This window comes from Heteronotia binoei, chromosome 14 (assembly GCF_032191835.1).
Source record: "Heteronotia binoei isolate CCM8104 ecotype False Entrance Well chromosome 14, APGP_CSIRO_Hbin_v1, whole genome shotgun sequence".
NCBI lineage: Eukaryota > Metazoa > Chordata > Lepidosauria > Squamata > Gekkonidae > Heteronotia > Heteronotia binoei.
Genome location: NC_083236.1, coordinates 11,405,490 through 11,419,182, shown reverse-complemented (window position 1 = coordinate 11,419,182; position 13,693 = coordinate 11,405,490). Strand labels below are relative to the sequence as shown.

The 13,693-nt window shown below is 42.1% G+C and overlaps 1 protein-coding gene across 1 annotated transcript in view; it reads left to right on the top strand.

The window, feature by feature from the left end:
- Positions 1–13,693, top strand: part of CFAP61 (cilia and flagella associated protein 61) — a 297,694-nt gene that overhangs the window by 157,617 nt on the left and 126,384 nt on the right. The window contains exon 17 of the mRNA XM_060253782.1: positions 11,249–11,347. Within this exon, the coding sequence (XP_060109765.1) occupies positions 11,249–11,347 (99 nt within the window). The remainder of the gene's footprint in view (positions 1–11,248; positions 11,348–13,693) is intronic.

Sequence of the window (13,693 nt, the reverse complement as noted above, 5' to 3'; positions counted from 1 at the left end):
AAGAAACAGGTCTAGACAGGATTTTTAGTTCATCCTTGGTTTTAACACTAATTTTACATCTTCAGTGTCAGTGTCTTAAAGTCTGTATTCGTATTTTATGTATATTTTAGGTGGCATCATATTTTAGTGTATAATAATTATTGTACATTTATATCACCTTTTATTGGTTATGAATTGGACTTTTATTAATGGTTTGCTTGTCTATGACCCTTATAAATATATAAATAAATAAAATCATTAACTGAATGGTGCAGGAACATTTAACTTGCCAGCTACCCCTGCTCTGCCCCCCCCCCCAATAAATTTGGGGCTGATGATTGATGGAGAAAGGGCTACGCTTCCACTTGAGTGTTTATTTGCAGGAAAGCCTGGCTGTTCAAATGCATGCACCCCATTCACAGTGGCCAGTACTTTCCATGCTAATGTGGATGTTTTAAAAACTGTTGTTTAGAACAATTGGTTTCTTCCTTTTCCTTCCTTTTGACCTTGTTCAGCTGTCTAAAACGGGCTTTAAAATTGCATGCTTTCCCAGCCCAGCTTGTGATAGAAGAGCTATAAGTCCTGTTATCTGGGAGGCTGATATTACACAATATCCTGCACAGCTGTCCTGCTTGGCAGTGGCATTCATGCGGCTCGCTGCTTAATTAGGCTTTTTATCTTTACATTTGTCTGAGAATGTCATGAGCCTTCCATGTTGCCTGCTGCTAATTAGATGACTAATTAAATAGTTAGTGCTTACTTACTGATCACAGGGCTAATATGTAATGAATGTTTTAGTAATTGTTATTGTTTTATGCTATCTGCCTTTTGCAACATGAATTGGCTGGGATATATGTCCTCTTCTCCAACCCCAACCCTACCCCATATGGAGGGGGAATAATAACCAAGCGGAGCACTGCAGTGGGGTTGCTCTGTGTTACCAGAGCAGCAGCATCGTTCAGACATTGTTGGCTTGTGTCGTCATTTAGAACAAATGGAGAAGATCAGCGTTGGGGCAGAGATGAAGAGGGCGTGTTCTGTGGAAATCATAGTCACAGTGGATGGTGTCTGTGACAGATGTGAGATAGAGAAAGAAGAGGCTCCATGCAGCTGCATAGGCTAGTATTATGGTATGGCCCTACATTCTAACTATTGAGATATTCGGTTAATATAGCAAGAGTTTTGCCCAATCATAGAAACATGATACTGAGTGAAGTAAACAAATCTCCCAAGAAGTATATTGCAAAAAGGTAAACGTGCATCTCTTCAAGTAGATCCAGTTCACATTCAGGTTGCAATCAAAAGAAGATAAAGAAGGCTCGTCTAAAGAGTACTTGCCCTATCACAGATGGCCAGCATGTCCGGCATAATGTGTGTGGGAGTGTGAGCGTATGGTATCTACAGGAGAGAAATGCCTCTCCATGGATGGCCATGTGAAGTGAATGAGGAGACAAACGGGGGGAGGGGGGCAGAGGGCAGCTCCCAGGTCAAGACAAAGAGAGGCATCTCATTCAAGGTGATACCTGTACACATTCCATTCATGGGAAGGACGGGATATACATTTAAATAAGTAAATAAATAAATAGTGATAATGTGCTCCCCCAAATCCAGGCATACTGAGTCACACTCCAACACTTAACACCAAGTGTAAATTTGTCTTTTAAAATCATAGAATTACAGAATTGGAAGGGATCTCCAGGGTCATCTAGTCTAACCCCCCTGCACAATGCAGAAAATTCACAAATACCTCCCCCTATGTTCACATAACGTTACAGGTGATACAGTGCTCTTTAAAAACATAAGCTGAATCCTCCTGAGTCAGGGTCTTTTTGTGCACCAATGTGCATCCGCATCGACGGAGGAAATCATTCTTGGCATGCGTCCCTTGGCAGAGCTGCTCGGTCACCCAAGTAAATAGAGGAACTGTGTACAAGCTCAGTATATGCAGCTTATTGCTTCTTGGCCTCTTAGCTAAGATCAAATGCATTGTAGCGTAGTATATATGCAGCCTTAGAATACATGGACATTTGGACACAACCTAATTATGCTGGGATTACTCTCCCCGTCACCACCTATGTATGCCTGCATGGAGGACAATGCGCTGAGGCTCCCGTGCCTGGAGGTCCTCAGGATTCCAAGTACATATTACCTACACCCACCTCCACATACCAGGAGTCATGCACGTGCAAAAAACCCCGCACCATATTTAGCGCAACAGAATCCTTCTTTGCGTGAGGCTGTGGCCTCCCGTGCCACCACACAGACACTCCATCTTCAGATCTACCGGGTAAATGCCAGAGTTGCCTGACCTTTCCCACTCATTTCATAACTGTTGTCAAGGCTAATGCTCAGAACATTGTCGCTAATCTGGCAGAACATTTCTACAGCAGCACATTTTTGAATACTGCCAAAAAGGAGTATTTTTTTTCTTTCACAACATATCCGTATTTTTTTTAAAAAAAATATTCTTAACATCTAATTTGCCAATAATGAGAAACATATAAAAGACTGATCTTTTAAATTATTGTGTTTCTTTTATCATGCCTTATGCAAACAGACAACGTGACCCTTTTTATTTCAAGCATAAGGATGCTGAGACCTCCTTTGTAGCTGTCCTCCAGAACTAGGCAATGAAACCCAATACCTTTTACTTATTTCCCTAGATACGCTAATCCCTCCTGCTTTACAAGTATCTTTGAGCTGTTCTTCCCCTTTTGTATCCACAGCAACATGAATCCCAGTTGGAGTTATTTGCTTCGATAATGCAGGTGCACCTATTTAATGCTTCATTGGGCTGAGCTCTTAACTTGAAGCCTTTTTTTTAAAAAAAAAAGCCCTTTGCTCATCAGCACATGTTTACCATTCTTTATGAACACTAAAGGTAGAAGCATTTCTGTTTGCTAATATGCATTCCCCTTTGCAGTGATCTTCTTCTCCCCTTTGCAGTGATCAAAAACTTGCTTTTAGACGGATAGTGAGGAATTGACAGGATGTATAAATCACAAAGTGTGTGTCAGGCATATTAGTGTGTCATGAGAGAACTCTTAGTGTGCTTCCCAATAAATAAATTAATTTCTCCGTGAAACAGTCCCTGGAGCCCAAAGTAAATGCCACAAAAGGAGGCTGCCCGCTACATGTCTGTCCTCATTTCCTTCCATTTTGCCCATATCAGAGCTAGGTAATGCTGTTTTATCTGTACTGGGAATGCATGAATGTCCTAGCTGTTTCCAATGGAGAAAGGCAGAAGACTTAGGCACTTTCAGAGGAGGCTAGCCATTGTGTCTGTACAAGTCAGTGCTCTAAGGTTGCTTCTTTTCAGCCAGGTGTACATCCAGATCAGCAACTCTTGCAGAAAAACATGGGGTGGACTCCTCTGACTGTTAATAAGTCTTATGCACTGTTAACTTAAGCCTTGCGCCGATTTTACAGAGCCAAATGTCTTCACTCGGAGACTTCAAAACGTTATGTAAGTAGGCAAAGTGAGGGTTTAAGATTAAAATAATACGAGCAGCGGCTAGCAAGTGTAGGACCAGTCCTGTGATACAAAGGAATCAAAGCAATTGAAACCGCAGCATAATTAAGAGGCTTCAAGGTTAACAAATGTTAAGGAGATGCCAGGCTGAATCAGATCAATGGTCCCTTAGTCCAGCACTGTGTTTCATGCAACAGCTGACCACTTGCCCTTAGTTGCCGTCTTCTGCACGTATGATGCCTCTGTACATTTAATTTAATGTAATTTTTAGATTTATATCCCGCCCTATCCCACAAGCGGGCTCAGGGTAGCTTATAACAATAAAACAACAGCAATAAAACAACAATTGGATGCCTTTATTTAAAATGGTGACCAGAACCATACACAATATTCCAGATTAGGCAGTGCCACAAAGTTGTTATGATATCGGCCATTTTTATTTTAAGTCTCTTTCCTAAGATGTCCTTAGCATGGAGTTTCACCACATCCACCCAATATGTTGACCTCTTCATTGAGCTGGCCACTATACCTCTAAGATCTCATTCCTTCTTTTAAATTTTGATGTTTTTTTCTCCAACATGCATAATTTTGTGCTTACTTAAACTGAACTACAATTTCCATTCGCCCCCTTTTTGAGAGATTATCAGGGAATTCTTTGCCATCCTTAGAAATATGAGAAATCTGAAAATTAGGTGTCTATGCTTAACATTTTTGGAAGATGAGTTGATATCGTATTCTTTTAAATAACTAATGTAACTGTGAATAGTTCCATTTTCTTTTAATTTTTTTTAAAAAAATGTTTTACAGCTTTTACATTGTAACTAGGGATGGACATGGACCAGGCAGATGGAGGTTCATGGGATCTCACAAACCATGAACTTTCACAAATTTTTCTATTTAACCACCCGGTTTGTGAGTTCATAGCACAGTAGAACCAGAGACACCAAATTCACAGGGAAACTCCAGCTTACTCTTTGCTACCTGCCCTCTTAAGTTTGGTGAGGATTGGATTTAGGAGAAACATGATTCATGGGGGTAAAAAGACTAAGAGAGTTGAACAGAGAAAGGAAAAAAGCAGAGCTACTGAAACTTCAAATATTTGACAGAACCTGCTGTTTGTAAAACAAAAGTACGTAACAAAAACAAAGCTCTGAAATTACAGAGTAGTAAAAAAAAGAGATCAGACAATTTGATTCATGCCATTAAAACCTTAGGGAAACATTGCTATCACTTCAAAAGAGATCACTTCTACATTTTATAACTACTATTAGCGTCTATATCCCTCTACTAACACCCAACCAACATCAATACTAGAATATCTTACTGACAAAGTTTAACAAAATACTTACTAAAGAACATTCTGATTTCTTAGATCAACCCGTCACGACTTCTGAGTAAATTTAAATACTATCTAAGATTAAGAAAAATAAAGCCACAGGTAGAGATGGCTACCCTATTGAGTTTTAGAAGAAATTTAAAAATATCCTAGTTCAACTCCTTAAAGCCTTAGCAGCCTGGGACCGACATACCTGCGGGACTGCCTCTCCCCATATGAGCCCTGGAGATTATTGCAATCAGCCAACCAATATCTTTTGGCCATCCCTAGCCCAAAGAATGTCTGGCTTGCCTCGACCAGGGCCAGGGCTTTTCTGACCCTGGCCCCAACCTGATGGAGTCAGTTCCCCTGGAGATTTGGGCCCTACCGGATTTACTACCATTCCATAGGGCCTGCAAGATGGAGCTATTCCACCAGGCTTTTGGTTGAGGCAAGCGGGCGTCCTTACTTCACAACTTATACCATCTATTTGTCCTCACTTACCTTGCCATCTTGACTATTATATTTCGGGACGACATCTATGACATCTATGTTTTAATCTGCAAAATGTGCCTCCACCACCTATGCTGTATTTTATCTTGTTGTGTTTGTTTTGATTGTTTTATTATTCTTTTTATTGGTGGTGTGGAGAAACGCCATCTTGGTTAATGTTGGTGCTTAGTTGGAGGGGAACATGAAACTACTAGGCAGGCTGTGTGGCCTAGCCTTCCCTTCACTTCCCCCCACTCCCTTCCGGAGTTAAACCATCAACTCTAGGGGGAAAGCCTCCTAGAGGGGCAGGAAGTTCTTTAGCCTTCCCCTCATTCCCTCCTCCTTTCTGGAGTTAAACCAGCAACTCTAGGGGGAAAGCCTCCTAGAGGGGCAGGAAGTTCTTTTGGGTTTTTTTATTTGAATTAGGCAGGAAAAGGCCAGTTCGCAGTTGGCCCTCAAAGAGAGAGGTTGTGAGTCTGTGGGCTCCTGACTGTGGGAGAGGTCTACTCAAGAGGAGGAGGACCCCAGGCAGTCAGACGGAGTAAGTAATTCACAAGGTAGACCAAGTTTACACCAGGGACGAGAGGATGCGTTTAAATCCACCTTTTATTTGCCCTTCTTGTTGCTGATCAGGTGCTGTGCTAAACTTTTACATGTAACTGTTTTTGTTTTTATTTTTCTTCTTATTAAACATTTTTACTGTTTTGAATGCTGGCAGTCAAACTCTGTACCACATAGATCCCCAACCACTTAGACCACGCTGCTTTATGAAGGGGGCCCCGGGGAAGGGGGAAGGCATGCAGTTGGATAAGGTGCCAATCCTCCAGGGGTTCCCCAAAGAAGTGCTGTGGTCTCTGTGATACCCAAGTACAGGGTGGCAGAGGACCTTGAGGCCTGGCCTCATAGCTGGAGAGGGGGATTGGGAGTCCTGTTCCTCTCAATCTGAACCCCTAGACTGAGCAGGTGGTGGCAGCGAGCCCAAGTGGCCGGAGGAGAAATAGCTCCCTCCAGGAGTTGGTGACTCAATAGGGAGTTGACAGGACCGGGTCTGAAGGCAGAATCGGGCTGGTTCCGTCACAGGTGGGTTTTAACTGTTATTTATTATGTCTACAATCCACCCTGAGCCCATTATGGGAAAGGGCAGAATATAAATTTACTAAATAATTTCCTCAAAAAAATTTGCAATTGCTCTTGCCAAATAAGAATCGACAATTGATAACATTTTTCCTGAAATAAACTTTCAAACAGATTCTTGCGTAAATTTATATACAACTGACAATCAAATATTATATGCTGAATCGAATCAGGGCAAACTTTCACACGGTAAGGAACTTGATGGTATCTTCCACAAAGAATGTTGGAATGCATTCATTCAAGCCAACATAAAACCCCTGCATTGTTGGGGAATCACAAGATCATATAAATAGTGCAACATTGATTGGTAATCTGGCTGTGTACTTTGTGTATTTGATGTAAATTAATTTGTTTTGATCTATGCTGGCCATGGGCCATAATAATAAACTGACTGACTGGTAATCAAGTTGGTAATCAATGAAGCTGGCGAACAAATATAAGGTTGAACAAGACAAATTTTATGCAATTCCAAGCCTAGGAATCGTCGTTTAATAAATCTAAAGTTATATGATCCATCAGATAGAAATAAGTCATCTACTGTGATCCCTATATGTTTAAGCTTAGACCAAGATGCAATGTAAGAATCGAACTAAGATGCAATGTAAGAATCACTTTTAAAATAGTTAAGTAGACTGACTGGCTTGGCTCTAAAACAGATTCTGAGCCAAAATGTAAAAGTAATGATCCAAGCCTTTGTTCTATCAAACTGACCCATTTCTGAATAGATTACAGAGTATGGCACACATTTGGGCATGCCCAAAATTTGTCTAAGAAATGTAGCCTGGATATTCTCCACTTTCTGATTAAAAGCATTAATCCATATGTTAATACCATTAAAAAATCGCAAAAGTGTTTTGGCCTGAAAAACTTCGATTGCAGCAGGAAGACATTGATTACCCCTCTTAAAATTAAAATTGTTTGATTCGGGAGGAGGAGCATTTAGCCAAACCTATTGTTCTATCTCAATGTACCACCCATTTAAGATTATAATTAAAAGTGACACCAAGATATTAGAAACATTTAGTTTGTTCAATTTCCAGTAGATCATTTTTGTGGACTCCAACTTTTGGGAAGTTGGAATCCTACAACGTTGGATTTGGAATAGTTGATAAAACTTGAGTTATGCTGGCATGGCAATAGCTAATAAAAGGCATTCAGATATCTTTGTAAGCCTACTGTTTTACAGGAAAGAATGGTTGTATCATCTGCATATAGTAATAATCGAACAGAAAGGCCCCCTAACTTAGGTGGATGCCCATTTATAGGTTTGAGAGATTGTGCCATATCATTTAGGAAAAGGTTAAAAAGATGGGTGGGTAACACACACCCTTGTTTAACTCCCTTTGACACTAGTATTTTTTCAGTTAATTGACCCCTTGAGGAATATTTTACTTGACAGGTGATATCCATGTGCAGTTTCTTCAGTAGAAATAACCATCGTGACTCTCTACAACTTTCTCTCTACAAGCACTGGTTATGTGTTTACATTCATACTTGGTTATAAGGCCTTCCTTCCATTTCTTAAATAAGTCTTATTTATTTCTTAAGTCCTTAGCTGTATATGGAGCCACCTTGGCTTCTTTAGGTTCCTCCCATTTTTCCTTCTTAGAGGAATTGTTTGTGATTGTGCCTTCAATATGTCACTTTTAAGAAACTCCCACCTCTCTTGAACTCTCTTCTCCTTAAGTATTTCTGGCCATGGGATTCTACCCAGCATAATTCCAAGTTTGTCAAAATTTGCTTTCCTGAAGTCCAACCTTATGCATCTGACTACATACAGCTTTTCCTTTCCCCAAGACTGTAAATTCCAAAACCACATGGTCACTACTACCCAGCAATGTTCCCTCTAAGCTGAGGTAGTGTATGTAGCTCACAGGTTTTTTGAGCATATCTCACATATTTTTGTCATAGCTCAGGAAAAATGGTATAAGAACAAACTAATTTATGCAGTCGCTCACAACTTTAATGCCAGGAGCTCACAAAGTAGAATTTTTGCTCACAAGATTCCACAGCTTAGAGGGAGTATTGCTACCCAAGGTGCCCACTACTTTCACCTCGTCAAGCGGTTCTTCCCTGTTGGCGAGAATCAAGTCCAATTCTTAATCAATATTTAAGGGGCTGTGATAAACTAATAGCTAGGATGAGTTCTGGATGGTTTATCTTTGTAATTGCAGTTATAATCAATAAGTGCCTTGAGATAAGGTGTGGCCCCACGTATGCTGCTGGTTGTCCTGCCTTCCTTATGGCCATGAACTGAAACTTGGTCACTGGCTGATGCAAAGACAGGGAGAAGAGAAGCGGTTCCAGCTTCAAAACGAAGTGGGAGGAACAGGAACCAGTTTGGTAACACCAGGCTGCACTTCCCAGCATTTCTTCGAGTTGTATAAATCCACAGTTGCAATAGTTTGTTTCCTTTCTCGCTGGTGGGAGAAATTAGCATGCACTTCTTTAATGGAACCCTCTGTGCTGTGACTTTGCATATGTAGGTGATGGGAAGAAAATGTTGGCAAGTGGAGATTTGGCAGCCCAAATGCTCTTCTATGAATGTGAAGGAGAATATTTTCCATTCTTGATATTGGGACCTTTCTAGGGTTGCCAAGTCCAATTCAAAAAATATCTGGGGACTTTGGGGGTGGAGCCAGGAGACTTTGGGGGTGGAGCCGAGATCAAGGCTGTGACAAGCATAATTGAACTCCAAAGGGAGTTCTGGCTGTCACATTTAAAGGGACAGCACACCTTTTCAATGCCTTCCTTCCATAGGAAATAATGAAGGATAGGGGCACCTTCTTTTGGGGATCATAGAATTAGACCCCCTGGTCCAATCTTTTTGAAACTTGGGGGGTATTTTGGGGAGAGGCACTAGATGCTATACTGAAAATTTGGTGCCTCTACCCCAAAAAACAGCCCCCCCAGAGCCCCAGATACCCGTGGATCAATTCTCTATGATTTTCTATGGGAATAAATCTCCGCAGGGAATAATAGAGTTCCCAGCAGATATTTCCCTCCCCTCCCCCAGCTTTCTGACGACCCTGAAGCGGGGGGAGGGCCTCCAAACCGGGGGATCCCCTGCCCCCACCTGGGGATTGGCAACCCTAGACCTTTCAATTATGTTTGAACTTATTCTGGTTACTGTATTTTTACTCAAGTTGATTCTGCAAAAGATATGTTAATGCAGGAGTGTCAAATGTGCAGCCCAAGGGCAGGATCAGGCCTTTGGAAGGCTCATATCAGGCCTACAAGCAACTCACTGTCATCTGCTTCCTTTTCTCTCTCTTGCTTCCTTTTGCATCACAGCTTGCTTTCCCTGGTTTGGTCAACTGCACAGGAGCTACAGAGCAAAGCTTCTATTTTCTCCAATGGCTAACCAGCATATGAAACCACTTATGTACAAAAGCTCACAATGCCCAACTGTTTCATGTTTTCCCCTGGGTCTTAGGCTCAAAGCATTGACCATGAGATTTCTGTAATTGATGTCAATAAATCAGAAGTAGGTTTGCAACTTACAGACACGCATCTGAACAATTTAGGGGAGGGACGGTGGCTCAGTGGTAGAGCATCTGCTTGGTAAGGTTCAATCCCTGGCATCTCCAAAAAGGGTCCAGGCAAGTAGGCGTGAAAATCCTCAGCTTGAGACCCTGGAGAGCGGCTGCCAGTCTGAATAGACAATACTGACTTTGATGGACCAAGGGTCTGATGCAGTATAGCTTCATATGTTAATATGTTCAATACCTGAACAGCATACTCAAGATTGCTACAGCACAGACATTGTCTCCAGATTTTGTTGCAATAATTCAGAGTAAGAGGTGTCAGTTATCAAAAAGTGTTAAATAAACCAAATATTGCAAGAGTGCTAATCTTTTAAGCATGTTTTATTTATTTATTTATTTATTAAAAAAATCTTTGTGTTTATCTGTGTCCTTTATAAAGTTTATATCTCTGTTACCTGGCATTACATTTTATGGCACACATGGTCTGTCCCAACTGGGTCTCATTTATGTCACATCCAGCCCTCATAACAAATGAGTTCGAACCCCCCCCGTGTTAGTGATAATAATTGGGCATTCACTTTCGATAATTTATTAGGTTTTGCAATAGGATTATTCATGACCACTCAGGTGAAGCACGTATCTCTGTGGTTTTCATGATCGCTTAAGACTGGTGATCCAAATGGTGGACAAGCATGAAGAACTCAAGAATGGGTAGGAAAGAACGAGTAGGAAATTTTCAGTAAGTTGAGGGTAGGTTGACTGTGACCCAGAGGAAGGGGCTGTCAGGTGCCATTCAGCTCTAGAACTGTCTCCAGCAGTGGGGTTTATGCCGTCCCCTGCACACTTTCCAGTAGTATTCACTTATGAACACTAAGTATGAGCCTAAGTTGAGCCTGGAAAAGGGTATGTTAATTTTAGCTTGGAGAAACGTCGACTGCAGGGTGACATGATAGAGGTTTACAAGATAATGCATGGGATGGAGAAAGTAGAGAAAGAAGTACTTTTCTCCCTTTCTCACAATACGAGAACTCGTGGGCATTCGATGAAATTGCTGAGCAGACAGGTTAAAACGGATAAAAGGAGGTACTTCTTCACCCAAAGGGTGATTAACATGTGGAATTCACTGCCACGGGAGGTGGTGGCAGCCACAAGCATGGCCACCTTCAAGAGGGGGTTAGATAAAAATATGGAGCAGAGGTCCATCAGTGGCTATTAGCCACAGTGTGTGTGTATATATAAAAATTTTTGCCACTGTGTGACACAGAGTGTTGGACTGGATGGGCCGTTGGCCTGATCCAACATGGCTTCTCTTATGTTCTTAATTTTGAGTATAATATTTTTTTTTGTTCTCTCATTTAACTCCTTTAGTCCACATCTGAAATTTAACAACCTTACCTTGATTTCAACACATGGACTTCCTGGGAAACAGATGCTGGAAAAGAAGCATAAGCAGTTTTTAATGAATAGGTGTGTATGTGAAGAGGTGTGTGCGTACACGAAATCTCTTACCAAGAATAAAACTTCATTGGTCTTAAAGGTGCCACTGGACTCAAACTTTGTTCAGGTGTGTTTTAAGTCCATTTTCAGTAAGTTGAGGGTAGGTTGACTGTGACCTGGAGGAAGGGGCTCTCAGGTGCCATTCAACTCTAGAACTGTTTCCCCGCCCCATAGCAGTGGGGTTTGTGCCATCCCCCCTTTCCAGATTAAGCGGAAGAGTTTTCTCTTCTGAAAGACCTTCAGATCAAATTGATAGTGGGATGGCATTTAATGAAGTTTATTCCTCTGGGCTTTCAAAAATAAATTGTTACAACTGGAACCAAAGTATGTGTGGGGTCAGTTTGGCCATCCTGATTGTTCTCTATGTGTAAGAAAGGAAGAGCGTGCTGTCCTTCCCCATCCGTTGTCCGCATCACCCGCAAGGCCACTGGATGTTTATGTGGTAATAAGGTTTATACGTGTGAGCCCAGATCATTCAGGCAGTTCCTAGATTTTATCTGGAATCCTAATCATCCTGTTTAGATTACCAGACAGGCCAGATCTCCAGTCAAGCCACCCTAATGCCTGCTTGAGGCAGCACAGTAAAGAAGATTTATATCCCGCCCTCCACTCCAAAGAGTCTCAGAGCGGCTCACAATCTCCTTTCCCTTCCTCCCCCACAACAGACACCCTGTGAGGTAGATGAAGATATTGGATTTATATCCCGCCCTCCACTCTGAAGAGTCTCAGAGCGGCTCACAATCTCCTTTACCTCCCCCCCCCCCCACAACAGACACCCTGTGAGGTAGATGAAGATATTGGATTTATATCCCGCCCTCCACTCCGAAGAGTCTCAGAGCGGCTCACAATCTCCTTTACCTTCCTCCCCCACAACAGACACTCTGTGAGGTAGATGAAGATATTGGATTTATATCCCGCCCTCCACTCCAAAGAGTCTCAGAGCAGCTCACAATCTCCTTTACCTTCCCCCCCCCCACAACAGACCCCCTGTGAGGTAGATGAAGATATTGGATTTATATCCCGCCCTCCACTCCAAAGAGTCTCAGAGCGGCTCACAATCTCCTTTACCTTCCCTCCCCCACAACAGACACCCTGTGAGGTAGATAAAGATATTGGATTTATATCCCGCCCTCCACTCCGAAGAGTCTCAGAGTGGCTCACAATCTCCTTTACCTTCCTCCCCCACAACAGACACCCTGTGAGGTGAGTGGGGCTGAGAGGGCTCTCACAGCAGCTGCCCTTTCAAGGACAACCTCTGCCAGGGCTATGGCTGACCCAAGGCCATTCCAGCAGCTGCAAGTGGAGGAGTGGGGAATCAAACCCGGTTCTCCCAGATAAGAGTCCGCTCACTTAACCACTACACCAAACTGGGTCACTACACCAAAGAACAGGAAGTCTTTGGTTCAATCCCTGGCATCTCCAAAAAAGGGTCCAGGCAAATAGGTGTGAAAAACCTCAGCTTGAGACCCTGGAGAGCCGCTGCCAGTCTGAGAAGACAATACTGACTTTGATGGACCAAGGGTCTGATTCAGTATAAGGCAGCTTCATATGTTCATATGTTCATGTCTGGCATCATGTCCTCGGCTGAGCCCAAGACCTTCGATCCAGCCAGCAGCAGTGCCATAGGCCCCAGAGGTGATGGAGGTACCCTGCGAGGAGTGGCAAAATATGTTGAACTGGCCCTGTTTGTGAGTGTAGAATTTTATGGATGTCTATTCTGTTAATCCATTATACCTGCATGTAGATGTGTAGTGGAACAGGTCTGCTTGGGAGAAAGGGATGGGAAGTGCAGTCTCACTTCCTGTTGTGAATATTTGGAGAAATTCAAGAGAAGGTATCATTCATTGTGGGCCATGGTTAAAAAATAACACTAGGCTTACACTGATTTTTTTTTTAAATCTAAGATTAATACTAAACCTACATAGCATGCTTTTATTGTCCTTACAGAAGTTTAAGAGAGGTTTTGGCAGAGGTAGAATCTGTACAGTTTGTATAGACACAAAGTTGACTCCGATCTGGCAGGCCCAGTTGCTTGTAGTTTCCTGGCACAGATTCTCTGCATGTTTACAACAGGTGTCTTCATTTCACACTCTTATATTTCAATTTACCCTCTAAAATGCTCTGAAAATCAATAAAATCTGACAAAACGCATGAAGCGATCACAACCATTTGCGTTTTACAGCTAATTTCTCCACTTCACACTATGTTATGAAATGCTCTGTGAATCTTGGGCATATCTGTAGCAAACGCATTCACATTTCAAGTGTGAATTGGCCTTCAGGTGCATTTTTACTAGCTTAGATTTAGAGTTAACCT